General features: G+C 51.4%; 2 protein-coding genes across 4 annotated transcripts in view; one reads left to right on the forward strand and one right to left on the reverse strand.

The window, feature by feature from the left end:
* The window catches only part of MYH7B (myosin heavy chain 7B), a 28,504-nt gene extending 17,395 nt beyond the window's left edge, over positions 1-11,109 (forward strand). For both annotated transcript variants that reach the window (XM_084537785.1, XM_084537784.1), the window contains 20 exons: positions 310-565; positions 1,112-1,354; positions 1,738-1,914; positions 2,272-2,417; positions 2,975-3,065; positions 5,124-5,513; positions 5,925-6,051; positions 6,473-6,591; positions 6,821-7,017; positions 7,187-7,536; positions 8,118-8,242; positions 8,513-8,628; positions 8,774-8,966; positions 9,048-9,251; positions 9,337-9,462; positions 9,622-9,792; positions 10,016-10,120; positions 10,495-10,590; positions 10,722-10,865; positions 10,984-11,109. In XM_084537785.1, coding sequence (XP_084393911.1) covers positions 310-565; positions 1,112-1,354; positions 1,738-1,914; positions 2,272-2,417; positions 2,975-3,065; positions 5,124-5,513; positions 5,925-6,051; positions 6,473-6,591; positions 6,821-7,017; positions 7,187-7,536; positions 8,118-8,242; positions 8,513-8,628; positions 8,774-8,966; positions 9,048-9,251; positions 9,337-9,462; positions 9,622-9,792; positions 10,016-10,120; positions 10,495-10,590; positions 10,722-10,865; positions 10,984-10,992 — 3,385 coding nt within the window. In that variant the 3' untranslated portion in view covers positions 10,993-11,109. The remainder of the gene's footprint in view (positions 1-309; positions 566-1,111; positions 1,355-1,737; positions 1,915-2,271; positions 2,418-2,974; positions 3,066-5,123; positions 5,514-5,924; positions 6,052-6,472; positions 6,592-6,820; positions 7,018-7,186; positions 7,537-8,117; positions 8,243-8,512; positions 8,629-8,773; positions 8,967-9,047; positions 9,252-9,336; positions 9,463-9,621; positions 9,793-10,015; positions 10,121-10,494; positions 10,591-10,721; positions 10,866-10,983) is intronic.
* Positions 11,110-11,488: 379 nt separating this feature from the next.
* TRPC4AP (transient receptor potential cation channel subfamily C member 4 associated protein) overlaps positions 11,489-23,489 on the reverse strand; it is a 36,171-nt gene continuing 24,170 nt past the window's right edge. For both annotated transcript variants that reach the window (XM_084537786.1, XM_084537787.1), the window contains 10 exons: positions 22,900-23,031; positions 22,181-22,239; positions 19,699-19,800; positions 18,526-18,609; positions 18,097-18,187; positions 17,621-17,761; positions 15,869-15,977; positions 15,411-15,523; positions 15,019-15,225; positions 11,489-14,265 (listed from right to left, as the gene is read on the reverse strand). In XM_084537786.1, the coding sequence (XP_084393912.1) occupies positions 14,128-14,265; positions 15,019-15,225; positions 15,411-15,523; positions 15,869-15,977; positions 17,621-17,761; positions 18,097-18,187; positions 18,526-18,609; positions 19,699-19,800; positions 22,181-22,239; positions 22,900-23,031 (1,176 nt within the window). In that variant the 3' untranslated portion in view covers positions 11,489-14,127. The remainder of the gene's footprint in view (positions 14,266-15,018; positions 15,226-15,410; positions 15,524-15,868; positions 15,978-17,620; positions 17,762-18,096; positions 18,188-18,525; positions 18,610-19,698; positions 19,801-22,180; positions 22,240-22,899; positions 23,032-23,489) is intronic.

Below are 23,489 nucleotides of genomic sequence, written 5' to 3' on the forward strand. Positions count from 1 at the left end.
GATGGAGGCGGACCTGCAGGGTCCAGCACAGGCCCGACAGGGACAGTCGCCAGTCGCTGTATCTGGGCTGGGGAAATTTGTTTTTCACTGGAAGGATTCAGTGAGATGCAGATGGAGGAGAAGTGGCAGCCAGGCCACACCACTCATCCCACCGAGGCCACTACAGTGTGCTGACAGCGTGCCATTTATGCAGCTCTCTGCCACTTGGTGGGGAACAAAACCATCTCCAAAATCCTGCAAAAGCTGGGGGTCTGCTGCAGTGAGGATGGGAATCTACACGATGACGATGCTGTGCTTGTATCCCTGCAGAGAAGCCCTCTACACTATCCAGTGGAACATCCGGGCCTTCAATGCTGTTAAGAACTGGTCCTGGATGAAGCTGTTTTTCAAGATCAAGCCTTTACTCAAGTCTGCCCAGACTGAGAAGGAAATGTCCAACCTCAAGGAGGAGTTCCAGAAGCTGAAGGAGGCTCTGGAGAAGTCAGAGGCTAAGAGGAAGGAGCTGGAAGAGAAGCAGGTCTCCATGATCCAGGAGAAGAATGACCTGGCTCTGCAGCTGCAAGCAGTGAGTGCCTCACCACGTGCCTGGCAGCACACAGAATGTGCAAGGTCCTTGGGTGGGCGAAGGAGCAGAGAGCACCAGATCCCTCCTTCAGCCTCTTGCAGTTCTGAGGCACACTCATTGCCACGATCTGTTTGAAGTGCAGCGTTGGTCTCAGTGGAAACCTGAAGCTACATCACAGACTCACTGTCTTATGGGAATTTGTGGTCCCCTGGCTTTGGAAAGGGTGATGTTGTCATGTGGAGGTGGGAGGGATGGGGATGTTTGCTCTCTCAGTTGTGGCTAATTGGTGGCATTTCTGTGTCACAAAGTGTCAGGCTAGTGTCTTCTGCTTCTGGAAAGATTTGGTTGCCATTAGCTCTTCACCCCAGTCAGTGTTAGTTGTTGTCCCACGGTCCTGCATGGATCTCCTGATACGCCTGAGCACCTCGAGTTTGCTCTGTCCCTTCCACAAGGAGAGCTTGACCCATAGCCAGGGCAGTGTGGCTGATCCTGCTGGTGTGCTCCTGGGGCAGTGGGTGAGCACCTGCTCTCCTTTGCCTGTCTTAGGAGCAAGACAACCTGGCGGACGCGGAGGAGCGCTGCGACCTGCTGATCAAGTCCAAGATCCAGCTGGAGGCCAAGGTGAAGGAGCTTACAGAGCGTCTGGAGGACGAGGAGGAGATGAACTCAGACCTCACTGCCAAGAAGCGCAAGCTGGAGGACGAGTGTGCAGAGCTCAAGAAAGACATCGATGACCTGGAGATCACACTGGCCAAGGTGGAGAAGGAGAAGCATGCCACGGAGAACAAGGTCAGTAGCCCTTTCTGCAGAGAACAGCCTCGTTGCCAAGGGGCTTCAGTGCTTGTGGGGGTACAAAAAAGAATCCCTGGGGATGAGGCTGGTGGTGTGAGGGAGGTGAGGCTGGGCAGAGGGCAAAAAGATGTGAGAGAGGGCAAGACCCTCCAGTGTCCTGCCTTATTGCACGGGAGCAAATGAGCAAATGGTTCTGTGCATTGGCAAATGACTTGGGGTTTGGGCAGAAGCCTGGCCAAGTGGAGAGGAGCTGGCTGCTGCTGAGGTGCCGAGCTGCTGCTGAACGTGAACTCCTGCCCTCCATGGGCCAGGCTGCTGGACTGGCTTTGCATCGCTTGTCTCAGAGAAGATGCACTCAATTTTTGACTTCATTGATCTAGGTTAAAAACCTGATTGAAGAGATGGCTGCCCTGGATGAGATCATTGCCAAGCTGACGAAAGAGAAGAAAGCGCTGCAGGAGGCCCACCAGCAGGCCCTGGATGACCTGCAGGCTGAGGAAGACAAGGTCAACACGCTGACCAAAGCCAAAGTCAAACTGGAACAGCAAGTGGATGATGTGAGTCATGGGCCAGTGACAGTGAAGTGGGAAAGGTTTGAGTCACACATCTCCAGGAGAGCACAGAGGCTGCCTCTGAGTGGGATCTGGAATGTGTGATCATTATCAGATCCCTGTTGAATATGGCCAGGTGATAAATAACCCCATTGCCAAACTTCCCCTGAACCACGAGGTGGTCCAGAGGACCCCATGTAGTCCATGGGTCCTGGGCTGAGGGCATGGAACTGGAGTCTAACTGGGAAACAGCTGTGAGTGACCCTCAGGGCTGGGTGAAGTTCCCACAGCAATGGACAAGGGGAAGGTCAGTGGCTTCCAGGGGTCCTTTCCCTCCCTAGCCTGTCTCCCTTCGTTCTCCAGCTGGAAAGCTCTCTCGAACAAGAAAAGAAAATCCGCATGGACCTGGAAAGAGCTAAGAGGAAGCTTGAAGGAGACCTGAAGTTGACACAGGAGTCCATAATGGATCTGGAGAATGACAAACAGCAACTGGAGGAGAAACTCAAAAAGTGAGTGAGTGACAAGTACTGGGGCTGTGTTCTTACCCTGCCAGGCCAGTGCCTGCTGCTAAACCCAGCGGACACGTGCTCTCTGCAGGGCGTGCCGGGATGTGGCTTGGAGCAGTCCAAGCAAATGGACTTAGTTTTTCCGGGCACTAAGCAGAGATGATGTGGGAGTTGCTCTCCTGAGGAACTCAGCTGCACAGATGAACAGATCATGGTGCTATAGCTTGTCCTCTGTACAAACTTGTCTGGCAGGGTCCTAATGCAGAGCTGGGACCTCATGGCCAGTTCTAGCTGGGGATCTGTAGAACAGTACCGAGGGGGATCCCAGGGAAAACCTCAGAGCCAGGCTGTCTGCCAGTACGGCTGTTCCAAGCCTCCTTCAGAGCAGTCCATGCACTGCTCTTCACCCCAGCGGGCACTTTCCTGTGTGGCTTTGTTTGTTTTGACTCTGGATCTGGGTGTCTCAGTGCAAGGAACAATCTTCCTCTGACTTCAGGACCTGGAGGGTCTTGGTGGGACAGTGCTTGTCTGACCAGAGGCTCTGCCTTCTCTCCCTACAGGAAAGACTTTGAAATGAGTCAGCTGAATTCGAGGATTGAAGATCAGCAAGTGATTGAGGCCCAGCTGCAGAAGAAGATCAAGGAGCTCCAGGTATGGTGGGAAGTGTTCTCACAGCCCAGGAGTCCCGAATTCTCATCAGACAGAATGTGAGGGGGGAGTCTGCATGGGCTGGTTCCTCTCTGAGCATGGGGACATCTCTTCAGCAGTGGGACTGTGAAAAAGTTGGCAGTGTTAGTTGAAGGAAAGCCCTCACTCTAAATGTGGTGGACAGAGAGATTAAAGAATGAACTCATGAGGTGAGCACCAAAATGAGGAACAGCTTCTGGGGTGTAGCTCTTTATCCAAGCTAAGATCATAAACACAGTCCCCAAGCTCTCCAGACCAAATCCAGTATCACAGAATCACAGAATCACAGAATTTTCTAGGTTGGAAGAGACCTCAAGGTCATCGAGTCCAACCTCCAACCTAACGCTAACAGCCCTCCACTAAACCATATCCCTAAGCTCTACATCTAAACGTCTTTTGAAGACTTCCAAGGATGGTGACTCCACCACTTCCCTGGGCAGCCTGTTCCAATGCCTCACAACCCTTTCAGTGAAGAAGTTCTTCCTAACATCTAGCCTAAAACTCCCCTGGCTCAACTTAAACCCATTCCCCCTCGTCCTGTCACCAGGCACGTGGGAGAACAGGCCAACCCCCACCTCGCTACAGCCTCCCTTGAGGTACCTAAAAAGAGCGATAAGGTCGCCCCTGAGCCTCCTCTTCTCCAGGCTGAACAAGCCCAGCTCCCTCAGCCGCTCCTCGTAGGACTTGTTCTCCAGGCCCCTCACCAGCTTCGTCGCCCTTCTCTGCACCCGCTCAAGCACCTCGATGTCCTTCTTGTAGCGAGGGGCCCAAAACTGAACACAGTACTCGAGGTGCGGCCTCACCAGAGCTGAGTACAGGGGGACGATCACCTCCCTAGCCCTGCTGGTCACGCTGTTCCTAATACAAGCCAGGATGCCGTTGGCCTTCTTGGCCACCTGAGCACACCGCTGGCTCATATTCAGCCGACTGTCCACCATCACTCCCAGGTCCTTCTCTGCCTGGCAGCTCTCCAACCATTCCTCTCCCAGCCTGTAGCTCTGCTTGGGGTTATTGCGCCCCAGGTGCAGGACCCGGCACTTGGCCTTGTTGAACTTCATGCAGTTGACCTCAGCCCATCGGTGCAGCCTATCCAGATCCTCCTGCAGAGCTTTCCTACCCTCAAGCAGATCGACACACGCACCTAACTTGGTGTCATCTGCGAACTTACTGAGGGTGCACTCGATGCCCTCGTCCAGATCATCGATGAAGATATTAAAGAGGACCGGCCCCAGCACCGAGCCCTGGGGGACGCCACTAGTGACTGGCCTCCAACTGGACTTGGCTCCATTCACCACGACTCTTTGGGCCCGGCTATCCAGCCAGTTTCTAACCCAACGAAGCGTGCGCCAGTCCAAGCCAAGAGCAGCCAGTTTCTTGAGGAGAATGCTGTGGGAGACGGTGTCAAAAGCCTTGCTGAAGTCAAGGTAGACCACATCCGCAGCCTTTCCCTCATCCACCCAGCGCGTCACTTTGTCATAGAAGGAGATCAGGTTCGTCAGGCATGACCTGCCTTTCATAAAGCCATGCTGACTGGGCCTGATCGCCTGCTTCCCCTTCAAGTGCTGCATGATGACTCTCAGGAGGATCTGCTCCATGAGCTTTCCTGGCACTGAGGTCAAACTGACAGGCCTGTAGTTTCCTGGGTCTGCCCTCCGGCCCTTCTTGTAGATGGGTGTCACGTTTGCTAGCCGCCAGAATGTTGGGCTTCTTTCTAGCAGAGACAGATGCTCAGATTCAGGCATGGAGGCTTCTCAGTGATGGGAAGCTAACATCAGCCTGGATGCTGATGGCAGGGTACAGAGGAGAGCAGCAGCTCAGTGAAGTAGGCTACCAGGGGGCACTGGGCATACCGGCCTCCGAGAATCCCAAAGCAGCCCAAGAATTTGCTCTGGGCCAGTGCCTTGCTGCTCCCCAGCATCAGAGGAGATGCCTTGCTCTGTTGTGGGGAGCAAAGATGCTGGAACTTCAGCTGGTGCTCGGAGCATCTGCCTCATCTGCCTCAACTTGTCCTGTCTCTGCCAGGCCCGCATTGAGGAGCTGGAGGAGGAGCTGGAGGCTGAGCGTGCTGCTAGAGCCAAGGTGGAGAAGCAGCGGGCAGAAGTGTCCCGGGAGCTGGAGGAGCTGAGCGAGCGCCTGGAGGAGGCCGGCGGAGCAACGGCTGCACAGCTGGAGATGAACAAGAAGCGGGAAGCAGAATTCCTGAAGCTGCGCAGGGACCTGGAGGAGGCGACGCTGCAGCACGAGTCCACGGCGGCCGCCCTGCGGAAGAAGCACGCAGACAGCGTGGCGGAGCTGAGCGAGCAGATCGACAACCTGCAGCGCGTCAAGCAGAAGCTGGAGAAGGAGAAGAGCGAGATGAAGATGGAGGTGGACGACCTGTCATCCAACATCGAATACCTCACCAAGAACAAGGTGGGTTCCAGCTCTGCGCAGGGCAGCTTCATCTCCCTTGTGAACAGGTAGCTGTGACTCCGGCGTCCGTGCAGCTTGCTGCAGTGTGTTCTGCGTGGCCATGCCCTTGGGCTGTTGTCCTCTTTGTCATGGCCACGGCCCTCTTGTCCTCATCAGGACAAGTATAGCTTGTCCTGATGCCACTGTGGCAGTGCTTGCAGGATGCTTTGCTTGTCCTCCTCAAGTCTGGAGGATTTGGGGAAGACTCTGCTTGTGAGAGTGACTGCAGAGACGCGAGAGCTCTGCCAGGCTCCTCTGCATCGTGTGCACGTGGGATTTGCTGAGCAGGGCAGCGAGGTCCGAGGGGGATGCAGTCACTGAGCCCCTCGGGGCAGAGCTGGGTCTCACGTGGGCCTGGCTTGGTGCACGCAGGCCAACGCCGAGAAGCTGTGCCGCACCTACGAGGACCAGCTGAGCGAAGCCAAGTCCAAAGTGGACGAGCTGCAGCGACAGCTGACCGATGTGAGCACGCAGCGTGGCAGGCTGCAGACAGAGAACGGTAGGTGGGGGCCGTGTGGCTGCTCCTGCGCTGGGGCATCTGAGTCAGGAAACTGCAAATATCAGGGGGAGCTCCGTCTGGCGGGGAGGGGGTGGGGTGTCCGTGTGTCCATGCTGTGCCTCTGGCCAGGCCTTGCAGGTGCCGTGTGGATTGGCAAGGGAGGGGATTTCTGCAGTGATGCTGATTGACTGGTGCTGGGAGGGATGTTCTGTGACGTCTGGGATCAGAAGGAAGGGTTCCTGGCTGTCTTGCTTCATCTTCAGCTGCTGAGGGACGCCTCTGCCCGTGGGCCCCAGCTTGCCTGACTGGGGATACAGCAGGGGGCTGGAGGTCTCCACACAGCAGAAGGCCACAGGCTGTGTGCGGGCTCTTGCCTGGGTGCTCAGCCCCAACGTGGCTGTTTGGCTCTGTCTGAACCCAGGGGAGCTGAGTCGGCTGCTGGAGGAGAAGGAATCGTTCATCAACCAGCTGAGCCGCGGCAAGACCTCGTTCACACAGAACATCGAGGAGCTCAAGAGGCAGCTAGAGGAGGAGACCAAGGTGAGGCTGCTGGGGCACGGCTGATCTGAGTGGCTCCAAGTGACACAGATGTCAGGGGATGGGACACGTGTGACAGTAGGCCAGCTTCTGGTACTGATGAGGTGGGACACTCAGTACACGCACAAGCCCCTAGCCTTGGGAAAACAACATCCTCCCCTGCTGCCCCAGCCCACCCCTGCACCCCAGCACGTCCAGGAGCTGCTCCGTTCATGAGCTGTCCCTTCCTCAGAGCAAGAATGCCCTGGCCCATGCCCTGCAAGCCTCCCGCCACGACTGCGACCTGCTGCGGGAGCAGTATGAGGAGGAGGTGGAGGCCAAGAGCGAGCTCCAGAGGAACTTGTCCAAGGCCAATGCAGAGGTGGCCCAGTGGAGAACCAAGTACGAGACAGATGCCATCCAGAGGACGGAGGAGCTGGAGGAAGCCAAGTAAGTCTCACGCCAGGAGTAGGTTCCTTACAGGTGACAGGTTTCCATTCAGGGATGGATCTTTCCCAGATCCGGGGCTGTTTGGGCAGGCCGTGGCCTTCCCTGCTCAGAGCAGCAGGGTGGGCTGGCGTTTGGGCTGGGGGCGCTCACCCCTTGCTGCTGGCCGCAGGAAGAAGCTGGCCATCCGGCTGCAGGAAGCGGAGGAGGCGGTGGAGGCTGCCCACGCCAAGTGCTCCTCGCTGGAGAAGACCAAGCACAGGCTGCAGACAGAGATTGAGGACCTCTCGGTGGACCTGGAGCGAGCCAACTCTGCCTGCGCTGCCCTGGACAAGAAGCAGCGCAACTTTGACAGGATCCTGGCTGAGTGGAAGCAGAAGTACGAGGAGACCCAGGCAGAGCTGGAGGCGTCACAGAAGGAATCGCGCAGCCTGAGCACGGAGCTCTTCAAGCTCAAGAATGCCTACGAGGAGTCTCTGGACAACCTGGAGACCCTCAAGAGGGAGAACAAGAACCTGCAGGGTAGGGCTGGGCTAAGGCTCTCCCCTCAGGCTCCCTGGGGCCCTGCTGGCAGGGGCAGCCTGTGGCTCCCATGTCCTCAGCACAGAGACAGACGTGTGGTGGGATGGGCGTCCTTCTGGGCAGGGAACAGCCCTTGGTGCTAAGCCTCAAGTGGCCCATTTCCTTCAGGCTGGGCTGTGAGGCACTGCATCCCTCTGGGAAACCAGCGCAGGGCCTGTCCTCTTCATGGGGACACTGGGCAGATGGACAGTGACATCTGACTCTTGTTTCCACATGGTGTGTGTTTTGCTTAGAGGAGGGCCATGGCATGTCACTGCTCTTTGACAAGTGGGTGTCCCTGGCTCCTCACACCTCTCCTGTGCCCTTTCTCTTCCTCTCCTTCACCCTGGCTGCAAGGGAGTGCAGGAGAGCCCAGCAAAGGGGCTGATGCCCATTCCCCAGGCACAACCTCAGCACCCAGACTGATGCTCCCAGAGGGGCTGGGGGGACGTAGGCCCAGCCTGGGTGGGGGGATAGGAAAATCCTGCGTGGGGCTGGCCCTGCAGACTTGCTCCTGACCAAACCCCTTCTGCTCCTGCCAGAGGAAATCGCTGATCTGACCGACCAGATCAGTATGAGTGGCAAAACCATCCACGAGCTGGAGAAGCTGAAGAAAGCCCTGGAGAATGAGAAGAGCGATATCCAGGCAGCGCTGGAGGAGGCCGAGGTGGGTCTGTGCTTCCCACCGATGCTCACAGGTGCCTGCTGTGCCTGAAAGCCCCTGACCCACCCTGCAGTGCCAGTGGGGTGGTGCTGGAGCAGCAACTTGCAGCTCTCTGATGCTGTGACAGTCCTGAGAGCCAGGGTGCACCCCGGGTCCTGCTCATGGGGGCTGTACAACCTCAGCAAGGCACTGGGGTGGCTCCCCGCAGCTCTGGGCTGGGGTGGCCGGAGAGTTTCCCCAAGGGCCCCCTCCCACAGCTGCTGCTGTCTGCAGGGAGCCCTGGAGCACGAGGAGAGCAAGACGCTGCGCATCCAGCTGGAGCTGAACCAGATCAAGGCTGACGTGGACAGGAAGCTGGCAGAGAAGGACGAGGAGTTCGAGAACCTGAGGTGTGTGCAGAGAGGGGACAGGCTGGGCCATCGCTGCGGGGCAGAGCTGGCACCATGGCCACGATGGGATGAGCACCTCTGGCCGCGGCTGCCCCAGGCCAGGTGTCCCCGTGCAGAGGGGGCTGATGCTTTGTCCCTCCCGCAGGCGCAACCACCAGCGGGCCATGGACTCCATGCAGGCCACGCTGGATGCTGAGGCCCGGGCCAAGAACGAGGCTGTCCGGCTGAGGAAGAAGATGGAGGGAGACCTGAACGAGATGGAGATCCAGCTGAGCCACGCCAACCGCCAGGCCGCCGAGTTCCAGAAACTGGGCCGCCAGCTGCAGGCCCAGATCAAGGTTGGGCGGAGGGGCTGCTGCTGGCCTTGGGGCCACCCCCATCACACCCTCCATCCCCACTGACCCCACGCTGCCCCGCAGGACCTGCAAATCGAGCTGGACGACACCCAGCGCCAAAACGATGACCTGAAGGAGCAGGCGGCCGCCCTGGAGCGCCGCAACAACCTGCTGCTGGCGGAGGTGGAGGAGCTGCGGGCGGCGCTGGAGCAGGCCGAGAGGAGCAGGAAGCTGGCGGAGCAGGAGCTGCTGGAGGCCACCGAGAGGGTCAACCTGCTGCACTCACAGGTGAGGGGCTGCCCACCGCCCCCCGAGAGCCAGGAGCCCGTCCGGCACGGCCGGTCCTCATGGCACTGCCCGTCTCTGCCCGCAGAACACGGGGCTGATCAACCAAAAGAAGAAGCTGGAGACCGACATCTCCCAGCTGAGCAGCGAGGTGGAGGACGCCGTGCAGGAGTGCCGCAACGCCGAGGAGAAGGCGAAGAAGGCCATCACGGATGTGAGAGCGGGGTGGGGATGGTGGCGCAGGGGGGTCCAACACCTTCATAGGGCTGGGGGGGTGGGAGGAGAGGGGAGGGTCTCGGAGCTCCTCCATGGAGTCCCTGTGTCTGGCAGGGCTGCCCGGCCTCAGGGTGATGTCTGTGCACTGGTCTTGCAGGCTGCCATGATGGCAGAGGAGCTGAAGAAGGAGCAGGACACAAGTGCACACCTGGAGCGGATGAAGAAGAACATGGAGCAGACCATCAAGGACTTGCAGATGCGCCTGGACGAGGCGGAGCAGATTGCTCTCAAGGGGGGCAAGAAGCAGATCCAGAAGCTGGAGGCCAGGGTAAGGAGGCAGGGGGCAGCCCCCAGGTGACAGTGGGCGTTGCAGGGCCCTGGACCTGCCCCATTCCTCCTGCTGTGCCGTGAGGGGCAGGCCCCAGGGACTGGTAAGCCTGGGGTGGCTCAGCCTCAGCTGCAGCTGGGAACGCGGTGTGGCCTTGGCTGGGGCTGGCACTGGGTGCCCCTGCCTGGGGAGCAGCTCGTGAGCTGGCCTCTGCCTCCCGCAGGTGCGTGAGCTGGAGGGAGAGCTGGACATGGAGCAGAAGAAGATGGCTGAAGCCCAGAAGGGCATTCGCAAGTACGAGCGGCGGATCAAGGAGCTGACCTACCAGGTACGGGCAGCAGAGGGTACAGCTCGGGCCCTGCCAGCCTCTGGGCCCAGCTCCCCCCTTTCTCTGCCCCTGATGTTAGCCAAAACCCCCAGCCCAGCACCTGGGCTCGGTGCTGGGGCCTGCAGGGCAAGGGGCCAGGCTTCGTCCAGCATCCCCCCAGTTCTGTGTCCCTCTGCCCCTTTAGTGACACCTCCTTGGCTGAGGGTGGGACACAAGGGGGGGGGGGGGTCAACCCACATGGCACGGGGTTGGTGGCTGCAAAGGGCCCCAGAACCTCAGGGACTGCTGGCACTGGGGCAGCTGCAGCCTGAGCAGGGCTGAGGGGTCTCGCACCAGCACCGGGGTCCTGCTGACTGGGTCGGGGGCACTTGCAGACTGAAGAAGACCGGAAGAACCTGACACGGATGCAGGACCTGATTGACAAGCTGCAGAGCAAGGTCAAGAGCTACAAGCGCCAGTTCGAGGAGGCGGTAAGTGCTCGTCCCTGCTCGGCTCTCCTCGGGCAGTGCCAGCCTTCCCGGGGGCTGCCTGGGAGGCCTGGCACTGGGGATGGTGTGGGGAGCGCACCCTACACCCCCCTCACCCCATCCGCGGCCCCCAGGAGCAGCAAGCCAACTCCAACCTGGTGAAGTACCGCAAGGTGCAGCACGAGCTGGATGATGCCGAGGAGCGGGCCGACATCGCTGAGACGCAGGTCAACAAGCTGCGCGCCCGCACCAGGGAAGCGATCACGCTCACCTCCAAGGTAAGGCTCGGCCCTGCAGCCCCCCAGGGCAGCCAGGGGAGCTGCACAGCGCTGCCAACACCCTCCTGTTTGGGAGGGGGCTGCACAGCGCTGCCAACACGCTCCCGTTTTCCACCAGCACGAGTAGCAGGAGCTGGGCTGCCTGCCCTGCCTGTCCCCAGCCACCCGCGGCACCTCGGAGGCCAATGGCTGCAACAGCCACCGCCAGCTTTGCTCTGCGTGAATAAACGTAGCTCTGCCAGGAGCGGCTCCTTTGTGTCTGTGATGGGTACTGGGGCTGCTGCAGCGAGCAGTGAGCTGGGGTTTTTGGGGAACGCGCTTCACAGCCAGGCAGGGGCAGAAGGGATACAGGCCTCCCTGGTCCCTGCTCTACTGTGCTGGTTTGCTCTGGGCTTCAGGGAAAGTAGGAAGAGCCCCCCCCACATTGCTCACATCAAAACTTTCCAGCCCACTCTCAGCTAGGAAGGGCCAGAGCCAAGGGACAAAACAAGGGTAGGGGCATAAGGCAAAACAGACCTTATTAAACCCATTACTCCCAGGCAGAATGTAAAACACAATCCCGCAGGGCAGAGACAGGTCAATGATGGCTTAGGCAAAGAGATTACAAAGAAAGACAGCTCCACTTGTTTCTTTAAAATAAATTTCTTTAATAAGTTTCCATTTAATATGTTTATTTGCAGTTAGTAAATTGGCATTAATCTGGGCAGCACGCACCTCAGTGAGCCGGGGGGGTAGTGCAGATTTCCAGCTGCAGGTTAGCGCCAGGGCTCCCACCTCCACCCCGTCCCCGCACAGAGCTGCTGCCGCCTTGATTGGGGTCAGCGAGCACCCCCCAGCCCCGCGCAGGCCCCTTCCTCCCTGTGCTCTCCGTAAATAAGCCACAACAAGGACGGAGCTGCCTGGTCCCTCTCGGAAAAGCTGCTTAAGGTACCTGCCGTGGACACATGAGCTGGCAGCAGCACTCACCGTGCTCATGGCCGTGCCCCCAGTGGGCAGAGCCTTTCCCCAGAGTGCTCCCTCCCTGGAGGAGCCGCCGCAGTTTCCCTGCCCATGCCCTCTGCAGGCAGCCAGCTCAGCCTCCTGTGCACACCTGAAGGTGAAAGCAAAGCCAAGCTGCCTCTAGCAGGTGAGGACCCAAAACACAGGACCAAGTAGATGGCTGTGCCCCCATGGCGGGGAGGGATCCCCGAGGCAGAAGCCGGCTGGGGTTATTTCAGCTCAGCCTCACACAGGCCCCTAGCCACAGCTTGGCCCTTACCGGTGCGTTACATAAAAACAGAGATGGAAGTGAGACTCTGCAGGGGTATAGCAGCAATCGCTGGATGCACCAATTAACTAGACTATGGAAAAGGCATCCCTTAACTTAAAAGCCTTTTAATTTGAAGCATTTATTTTAAGTGTACATCTATTACAGTTAAGAAGAAGCAAAGATACACCAAAAACACAAATACCCAAGAACAAAAAAGTACAGATGAGAAAGAAATTAGCTGGGGGGAGGGAGGGGACCGGCTGGGATGACCTGATGAAGAGCAGGGAGGTGCAGCTGCCAGTGGAAGAAGTCCCTGACCCCGGGGGGGGGGACAGGACTGGAGGGCCCTCACCAGGGCTGGACAGAGCCTGCCCCAGGGACTCAGCCCCTAGGACACCGAAGGCTCCCCAGGGGCTCCAGGCTTATGCTCAAGCTCAGCAGCTCTGAGCACCCTGCAAGCAGAGTTGTGACTGCAGGTCGGCAGCAGGACACGAAGGGTGAGATAAGCAAGAGGAGAGGGGCAACTGCTGGAGAGCAAGTCCTGCACTGGGGGCTGGAAGCCTCATCCGCTCATCCGGGCCCCAGCACAGGGACCCCTCAGAGCGGGGTTTCATTCCAGGGCATGGATTAGAGACAAAATGCTACAGCTCAGGGACACCCTGGAGGGAGCTGAAGCCAAATTGTCTCATCAAATAACAGATTTAAAAAAAAATCCAGATGCATGTTTGAAAAAGAAAACCGGTTTCCTTTTAGCTGGAGCTGCAAGATTCATACCTTTTGACTTAAATGCAGTGGCTCAGGACTTCAGGCTGTATTTCATTCCTGGGAATGTGACTGCCTTGGAGCAACACAATGGTGGTGAGCAGGCAGGGTGTGCACAGGTCTGGCACTCGTGACCGCCAAAAACCTGCTTTCTCCCTTTCCCAACACATCCTGCAAAGTTACTTTCAACTAGGAGTGTTTATTCCCAGTACTTAACACATTCTCATTCAAACTGATCCAGGAAAAACTGACATTTCCAATAAATATTGCACTTCAAGATTAATGTGTGTGTATTGATATTAAGGGCTGAAAGCAGACTGACATAAGACTTCCACGCGTAGCAGGTTAGCATTAAGAGCAATGGTCCTGAAAAGTATTTTAAAACCCGATTAGTTATCCAAGAAGGGACAAGCCCCAAGTTTAAAAAAATTAGTATTTTTTAATGCTAGTGCTCTGTGAAAAAGCCAACCCCTGTTGCAATTCCACCACTGCTGAAATGTCTCTGTTCTCTGCACCGTTGTGAAACACCTTCGGAGAGGAAGGATCTGCAGGAAAGACAGCAGGAGCAGAGGTTCTCTCCTAACATATAGACAGCGGCTGAACAGATTTAGTACCAAATGATCCAAAAGTAGATGAGAAAGACGTGACTGGAGCTAGGGCTCTCAGGAATTAAAAGCGCACACGCGCGCACACATGCACACACACACACACACTCTAACCAACCCTAAACCCGATTCCAAACCCCAACAGAAGAGGTGCACCTGGAGGGAGTCCTCGTGGTGGCTCTGCATGTGGCTGGTGTGTCAGGGTCCCAAGCAGACTGGCTCCTTGGACCTCACATTTGGAGGGCAATTTCTGTGCTTTGTGACTTGCTAGTTGGGGTAGCCATGAAAGGGAGCCATCACTAAGTTGGCACGTACAGAGAATCCTCGTCCGTCAGCACAAAGAGCTCTGACCAGCCACATTTAACGGGGCGGGGGTGGGAGGAGGGAAGAAAAAAGATCAGTTTTTGCAGGTGATTATTTTTTATCCCAGAACAACTGGAAGATACATCCCTGAATGTGTTGCCCAGAGAGCTCTCAAAGTCTCCTCCGTTAGAGATCAGAGATGGGGACCGGGGTTTTGACAATGCAGTAACAGTCAGCGGTTCCAAGCCGCGCACGCGCACACACACTACACAGCGAATCCCTGAAAATCCACGGGCTGCGAGGTACCCTCCAAGCGCTGTCCATCAGAAGCCAGAGCGAAGAATTACTCCTCAGAAAAGTCTCTGTCAATGTCCATATACGCCTCGTCGATGTAGCTAACTATGGCACAGGGGGACGTCCGGTCCGGACTGAGCAGTATAGATACAGTCTCTTTCCAGTAGGTAAAACTAATACATGAGCTCTGCGGGAAGAGATGAAGAGACCGGTTAGCGTGCTCAGCAGGTACTGCCACCCAGCAGAAGAGACATCTCACAGGCATTCAGCAGAGAAAACTGAGAATTGCTTCCTACTCAGCTTGACTGCCCCGGCCATGCACTTTTAGCCCCCGTTCCCACCCAGCCTGCCCTCCCGGGGCAACCCAGGGCAAACACCGCCCGCACGGGTGGGCAGGCAAGGCCGTCTGGGAGCAGTGCACACGCACACACACGAGCTCAAACTCCTCCTCTGTTGTCCAAACACAAACTGGGGCACTGCAGTGCTGCAGCTGAAGCCAGTGCTGGCAGCAGCTCCCGCTCCTAGGCAGGACACAAAGACAAGACAGCCTCCCTGCTCGCATCCCCCTTATGTTATTCTTTTAAGGCCAAAAAGCGTCTCCTGCAACAACCAAGTGCTGGCAGTCTCCCTCTACACCATGGATTGCCCGAAGCCTTTACACCCAGGACAACTAGCCACTTCCAAGTGCCAAGCAGCAGCTGAAAACAGCAAGTACTGCACTCTGAGACGCAGCAACGGCAGACAGCTTTGCTCTCAGCATCATCCCCTGTCTGCAGCCCAGGAAGCTACAGAAGGGTCGCTGCAAACCATGGCACAAACATTGCAACCCAGGGTCCAGGTGCTGCAGGACCCAGGGCACCCCGCCACCCCGTTTTTGCTAGGTGGCTAACAGACAGATACTGCTCTGGAGGATTCTGGCTACAGTAAGAGGTTCACGTACATTTTCTAAGCAGGTGCTGTCCTTATCCTTATTGAGGTAATGCTGTTGCCAGAATCGCAGAAGACTATGGAAGTTGTTCAGGATGAAACCTGGATATTTTTCTGTGTATTCCATCTGTTGCAAAGTGCGCAGATAAAAAGGTAGCTTTTCTTTCCTTCGGGCCAGCATTAGGATAACTAAACTTGTGTTCAAACAACTGACGTTTTCCTAAAAATAAAATAACAGCAGGTCAAACAACAACAACAACCCCTGAGGTATCAGTTGTATACATGTATCAAGAAAGAAGGGACGTGGGGTCTCCTCAGAGAAACCAGGTTCCTCCCTGTTCCCAGCCCAGTTCATCCCTACACAGTACCAATAAGATAACAACAAAGTTACTGTCAGCTCTTTACCTGTGTAAGTGTCTGTACATGAATAATATTAATGAGACGGAAAAGAAAGGACATTCTCATGGACATCTGGGACATATATGACAACAGGCGGCACTCTGACAGGACTTCTGCAACTGCGGCAAGAGAAAAAAGACAATCATCAGGTACTTAACAGTTCAGGCACATTGATCCAAGCAACTCAGCAGTAAGAACTGGTGCTCAGGCTGTAAGAACAAACCTGCAAGGTGACCTTTTCTCTGTTTGATACCAAAACTTGCAAAGCCCAGGCTTAAAATTTGAGTTCAAGAAGCATTTGGACAATGCTCTCAGACACATGGTCTGATTTTTTTGATGGTCCTTTGGGGACCCAGGAGTTGAACTCGATAATCATTGGGTCCCTTCCAACTCAGGATATTCTATGATTCTATGAAAATGAGCATTATCACAGCCGCACACCCATGTCATTTCTTATTCTTTACCTTTAGCATCAGACTGATTCTCAAATCGGTCCAGGGACAGCGTAATGCAGCGAACCAGCATGTTGGAGTCAACCAATGAACTGTTGATCTGATTCAAAAATATCTGGAACTACAGAGAAGAAATTCATAGCGTTGCATTAAAAAAATGCGAAGTCATTGTACACAAGCACTCAGAGATAAGGCCTCATGGAACAGCATTTAATAACATTTTCAGAACGTGTATGGCCAAGAGGTGTACTAACCAATTACCTCGTTGGCACAAGAGGAACAGGCCAGCGAACCTGAGCAGGAAGAGCTACAGACAGGATGCAGTGAGTAGGGCAGTCAGTGTGTTCCAGGTTCTCAACACTGGAAGAATACAGTTCTTGAAGGTTACAGGAGAAACCACACCTTGAATTTTGAGCACCAACACCTAAACCACACACACCACCAACAAAAGCAAACACCGATGCACCCAACTTCCCCTTCCCTTCAAAAAGGAGAGCAAGACCTAAGGTAGGTTCTGAATGCCAAAATGCATCTGGTCATTTCCTCACCACACCAATACATGTACTTGTTATTTTTTTATTAACCCTAACAAGAGTAACAGGAGATGCACACTCCTGATCTGCCTCGCCCAGCCGAAGCCAATACTGGCAGTGAAGGCCGTCCAAAGGATCCCTACAGTAAGTACCTTAAAAACGTTAAGGAACAGAAAAACCTCCAAGACAGTCCTGGCATTACTAATGTCTATTACGAAGCTCTCCCTGTCACGTCAATGAGATCAGGATTTCACACACTATTTCTTCTAAAAGAGACGAATGACAGAAGGGCTGCTGGGCTCTGTGGTTCCTCTAGCTCCCTATTTCCCTACACTTGCTTTGCACATCAGATAGTGCTGAGAAGGAATACAGCGAGGGATTCTTACCAACCCAAAATTTTAAAAAGTTATAGACCAGAAGGTAGAAATCACAAAGTATATAGGTAGATTCTCTAGAATGTGTGAGGACAGTTAACCAAAGAACAACCTGATATTAAATACACCTCTCTTGGAAATGCATCTCTGCTATGATTCTCCAAGATCTGCCAGACCTGACAGCAACCAGAGAAAAATTAACGTATCATAAGCAAGAGTGTGAGACCATTCAAAACCTTCCCAACAGCTGAAGTTACATACACAGAAGTGCATAAAAACAAGAAACCGTTTTGCAGAGAGCTGCCCATTCTTGATCTACATGTACAACTCAGTTTTCTAGGTAATTACATCAACTATGACATCTTAAAACACCCACGACTTCAAATAATATCAAAAGGTACAATTTTGCATTAAATATTAACGAGTGTTTTAACTCATGTACATCAGATCAGCCCCCCCCTTTATTTTTTAAAGAAGCTCCAGTGAAATGATTTTTGGAGCCTGTTTGAATGTCTGTAACTATCAGCTTAACCCAGAACTCAGTCATTTCACAGGAATTGTTCTACCATCTTTGAGCCCTGACCTTGGACCCGCGCGAGCATGTAACAGGCAACATTTTCTGAACAGCTCAGCACTTGCTGACTCAGAGCAGCTGGGAACACTTCTAAGAACATGATTGTATGCAGCAACATACGCACTTGTGAAGAGACTTTGGCAGCTCACTGCTCTGTGTTTATTGTGCACCAGGCTCAACAGATGCACCAAAAGCAGCAAAGCAATCTGAGTTTCCTAGTGCTGTATTTGGTTATAAGAGGCTGTAATCTGACCCGCTGGGGACAACTTTTACAAATATTTACCTTCTCATCTGTGTTGATGTACTTGTTGAACCTCTTGAATGCATCAATATTGAATTTCATCAGTTCTCCCAGAAGGTCAAAGTAACTCTGAAGCACATCTCGTGATTTGCACTCACTATCAACAATGCAGTAGAGAATATGCTGTCATGGGAGGAAAACATGTTATTGACATGGTTTAGCCCAAATACAGCAGAGACTTCGATTTAATCACTATTTCAAACACTTATCTGCAGGTTTAGTTCTTAAGTAACAGAACTAAATACAATTCAGACAAGTCTTTTATGAAATTAACTTCCCAATGATGCAGGCTATAGAGCTGGCCACCCCATGCCTGGTTGCCACATGTAGAATTCACAAATACCTTTCGAAAATTGCCTGATAAAAACTGCATTTTAAATTTGATTTCTTTACAGATAAATCCTTCTCAGTTGCTACAGAGATGTGCTACAGAAGAAGCTGGACGTGCAGTTCATTACCTCCAGAAGTCCTCTCTTTAGCAGAAACATCTGGTCTGCATAGGAGGTGGTGCCTCGCAAAAAACTTTCAACTGCCCTTGCCTGCCAAAACCTAAGAAATGGAAGAAGAGATTTTAACTCTGGAGCAAGGGTAGGAATTTATCACAACTATAATTTAAACTAAATTTCCTAATCAGTTTCATTCCAACCTGAAGCTGGAGAGAGATCTGTTAATCCTGCAGAAAATCACTGACCGTATTGGGTATGAGGTCCAATGCAAACTTTGGCTACAGTGGTAGTGCAGGTGAGGGAGAATGCCAAGTGCAACAAAGCCACATTCTCTTCACAGCCTATGGTTTTCAAGCATTTTCAACTGTTGTGAGCTGTATGAAAACAAATTCACCTTCCAGTCAACTCAGAACAGCACACAGCAATGTAAAATTAACTCACCTGAAGGAGGATTCAGCTGGTTCCTTCTTCATGACCTGAAGAAGTCTGGTCAACAAACCTCTTTTCCCATCACAGACAAGACTCCTAAAGGCACACGAAGAAATGACAGTATGAGCAGGAGAGCTCTTTCTATTGCACCTTGTAGGACAATGAATCCAATCTCTTCTCCAGAGGTTGGAGTGATAAATTAACTACCAGTATTGAATATGCAACATGAATATTCATTAACTTTCGTGACTTAGCTCTACCAGTGGTAGTGTTCTGCAGGGCAGCCAGAGATGCTGACACCCTTGTTCTGTTTCCTCTCTGTACACTTAGTGTACAGGGTGAATTTTTCCCCTTATGTACTTATTCAACTTATTCCAGACAAAGGCAGGCAGGTATCTGTGCTTAGAAGGAAATGGGCCAAGTAATACGGATGCCATTTCTTACCAATTAGGCAAATTATTATGATAATAGTTATAATCTAGAAATCTCAGAGAATTCCCTTTCAAAGTGAGGTAAGTCTGCCCTGTGCAGACCAAGTCCCTGCTGGCAATCTAGGAGTCTTCTGACAACTTAACTCAAAGTTTTTCACTTTGTGAGGTCTGTACATCAGAGATGCGTATTAATGTGCTCATTAAATCAAAATAGTCAATTGAACAGATAATCAAATATAATACTAGTGATTCCATAAGGAGTTTTAACACATTAATCTAATTAACTTACTCTAGTTATTAGCTGTTCTTAAAATACACAGACCTGTAATGGACATTGTGTGTGCACAAACTACTTCTCAATCAAAAAACTTAAGATTTATTCATAGCAGCAAGTCATGTACTGGAGGGATCACAGCTTACTTTCCAGCTGTGTCCGCAATGCTAGTAGTGAGAAAGGCCAAACAGGAAGACTGAGCACATAATAATGAAGTCCAGGTCATGAAACCAAAATCCCCGTTTCAAGCTGCTTCTGTTTTTAAAAGGCCTTACTCAGAGAACACAACACGCTTTAAATTTGCTAATGACCACATTGTACAAAAACAGCTAGACACTTCCTGCTGAAGAACGTCACTGAAATTAACGTAAGCGTGGCAGACCATGGGATCTCAAACAAAATAGGTGACACCAAACCTCCAATGTAAGTGTTTGCACAATGCTGGAAGCTGCTGACCTTAAATTTTGTATCCCTACTCACCTGTCTGTGTTGACAACTGCATCAACTTCAGGGATGTTGGCTTTATGGGAGATTGCACTCAGCTCATTAAGTTCTTGACTGTTTAAAAGGAGATATTTGTTCCTAAAGCAAGACAGTTGGGGAGTAGGGGAGAAAAACACGATGAATCCATTCAAGAGGCAGACAAGTGTGCAGCTCTATGAAAAGAAATGCCACAGCCCTATAAGGGCTGCAGGTCTTAGGCAATAAGTTTTCACCTCTCCAGCTCTCACAGCCTTTCACACTCTACTTCCTCGACCACAGCACGCTCCCAAACTAGGCCAACTAGCTGCTGTTTTGTAAGCTGTCTTTGAAATTTGCCAAACACAAGTTTCAACACCAAACTGCTTTGAGATTCCTATTCTTTGCTGATCTGTTCAGGATCTTATGGTTTGTTTTGTAAATATTTGCTTCCAGATGGTACAAGTTTCTGAAAATCTCAGCAAGTTTGCTGAATTTCAGTAGACTTAAACAGCAAACTTTTCCACAGCTTCCAACGCTTTTTCTCTGCCATATAGTGATCTTGCTGTTCATCAGTAATTAGCCTCAATTAGAAAGTAGAAACTGCAAAGGAGTACTCAGTCTTCCTGGTATTTTTATTACTTTAAGCAAACTGTTTACTCTGGAAATATTTAAAGACTTTATAAAACAGAGAATGGGAATGGATATTAGAATAGGGAATTTGCATAAAATAATTTATCAAATAGAGATATTTTTTTTTCCTTTATGAAAAGGAATGAGTTTATCTGTGGAAAAAATGAAGTTTCCAGAGTTTAGTAGGACAGGTCTGACAATGTAGAAATGTACTCCAGAGGCTCCCATTGCCCGACTCCTTCCCCAGTTCCAGCACGTTTCCTTAACGTCCTCCTACTGCAAATTGCTCAGAGCGTAAGGGTGTACAAAGTAGAACCTATTCATCGACATACAGCAACTACAAAGAAGATAAGTTATTAGACCAGAGAAGCGACAGGATGCCCTCTTGCTTCAAACACTATCTTCCAGATAAGTGCCCAACAAGTGCCATGTGAAGTTCCTTTTGATCTGGATCAACAGGCCTCTGTAATGAAAACACAGCCTCTCTCTCTCCATGCATGAACAGTTCTGCAAGTTTAGCTTATTCACAATTTTACTGAAGTCAGTACCAGTATATAAGCACTTACTCCCATCGTGTTCTCAGCTAACTCCACTAGACTGTGATTTCATAGAGTTTATGCAACCACTTGTTTAAAAACCTTAACCGGATTCCAGACATTCCATCTGCTCAAATGCTACAGATGAAAGCTGTTTTCCATTTAAACAAGCCTGATGTCTCTGTAGTAGTCACTTCAGTAAGAACATCATCTAGAGAGATCTTACTGGAAAACCTGGAGTGATTCCTCAGCAAACAACATCTTTAATGAAGGATCTATGACAGGTCAGCCTTCCCCTTACATGTAAAATATGTTCAGCAGCTCCCCACTCTTATAACTAACATTCCCTAATCAAAAAGGCTGCCACTTCCAATATGCATGTCTAAGAAATTTAATGGGATTTGTTAAATGTTAAAAAAATATTACCACCCTGGGCTGTAAACAACACCAGCTAGGCAATAAGTGAATATGCACATGCGTATTTAGTGCAATATGCCTCAAATGCAGAGGTTTGCTAAGGAACATGAAACCACCTTGCAGGGCTGAATTAGAGCAGCAGGACACTTACAGAACGCAAGATGCGATTCTGCAAGTCAAACTACAGCAACAATTCTCTGCATCAGAGGAAGTATGTCTCTTGAGTAAAGGCATTTAAAGAAACCTCCATCACCCCTCAACTACTACGGCAGAATCAAGCTTTGCAAGTATGCCTTCTGAAGGCAAACAGAGCCCTTCTTCCTATTTCCAACCTAGCTTCCAGATAATTATTCCCCTAACATTTTCCACTGCATAATCATGCTTAATCAGGTCTTCCTCCATTAGCTGGTATTTAGACAGCAATTGCATCTTCCCAGCCTCTTCAGTTAACCTCTTTCAAATATGTGCTGTCTTTCACCCTGATCTTTCAACAGACATTTTTGGCTTGTTCTACTCTGAATTAAACCCAAATGTGTACACACAGGGAAAAAGCCTCTTGTGAGCACACTGCTCACTACCGACTCAGGGAAAAGAGAGAAACAGCATCATGAAAGCTGCCACCTTCGTCCTGCAGCCACAAAGTAGTAACTCATCACATAAATGTTTCAGTTCAACTCAACATTAAGCAAAACAGGCTCGTCTCAATCATCAATGGACACATTAAACTTGCCCACTGGAGAACACAGCCACAGTCTTTTCACAGAGGAGCTGGAAGGCACATAACATCTGAACAAATGTTTAAGGACAGTACAATGTTCCATTCACAGAGCAGGCACCGTGCCTAGGAGACCTGCTGTAACTGCAACCAGACAAACAATACTGCTGAGCCACAATTTACTGGAGCTTTTCATACTCACTCATGGTGATCACTAAAGCTCTGAAGAAGCCTCAAGAACTGTATCTTTAAAGTAATGTCCTGAAAAAGAGAGAATAAAGGTCAACAAAACTGCTTTGGTATTTTTGGCCATCATTAATTACCAAGCTGACATGAAACAGCTGAATTGAAAACCTATCCAAATCAAACCCATTTGGACAGTAGAGCAAATGACTTGCATAAAAGGAGAAGGGTGCACTTTGCAGGCTTCCCAAAAATAGAACAGAAGAGGCTACTTGCAATCCTATGCATGTAACAGTTAATTTCTTCTCACCACAAAGGCAAAAAAAAAAAAAAAAAAAAAAAAGTCCTCACTATACTTATTGGTTTAGGGCATCTAGGTTTGAGTAACAAAACCAAAACCAACTCGACTCTTTGCAATTCATTTTCTGCTCTGTGGCTGTCCTTGCTAGACCCATCAGCTATCATTTCAATAGTTTTGGTCTTCTCCCACTTTTGCCTCCAGAGACCAAAAAATTTACCCCTTTCACAACTCCCAAACTGGGAGACTGGAAAGAGGCTGAATTGTCCTCTGCTGAATTGTTAGAATGAACCATTCTAACTTGCATTAGAAAACCCAAAAAACCTGAGTCCTACTGTACCTCACTTAACTTATACAGGCATTTAGTTACTCAGTACAATTCCTCAGAGTTACTAGGTAATAACATCAAAATCCAACACAGTACTTAAAAAGTTACTCACTGGGCTACAGTCACAATTTTGATTGTGTCCATGCAGAACAAGAGCTGATGCTGAATGCTTCCTCCAGATGAGTTTGTCAAACAAATTATTGAGGCCAGGAATCAGTCTGAACTCTGCTATCATTTTATGAACCTGGAAAAGAAGAGAAGGAAGTACTCGCTGCAGCCTTAAATACAGATATAACAGTCTGGAAAACAGATGTGCACAACTACATCATCCTCTGACAACAGAAAGAGTCAATTCTTTATCTAATAGCATGCGTGCATGGTAGCGTGCATACTGACCACGATGCATCGTTAGCTTCAATCTGTTGGTCATGGATAGGAAACCCATTCTGGGAGAAAACTCTGAGCTGCTTTTTGAATTAACCACTCTGACTCTAGGACAAGCTTTGGAAATTGGGTGATCACTTGTAACGCACTGAAAATACATCCATACCCAACTTCTGTGCATCACAAAACCAAGCTGCAAACATTCTGCTGCCAGTCACCCACTGAGCACCCTCTGCCTTTCTAGTTCACACAGCTAAAGCCAAGGCAGCCCTTTGAAGACAACATAAAATACTGATACACTTTTTGTGCATGTAACCT

Source organism: Aythya ferina (assembly GCF_964211825.1).
Source record: "Aythya ferina genome assembly, chromosome: 16".
Classification (NCBI taxonomy): domain Eukaryota; kingdom Metazoa; phylum Chordata; class Aves; order Anseriformes; family Anatidae; genus Aythya; species Aythya ferina.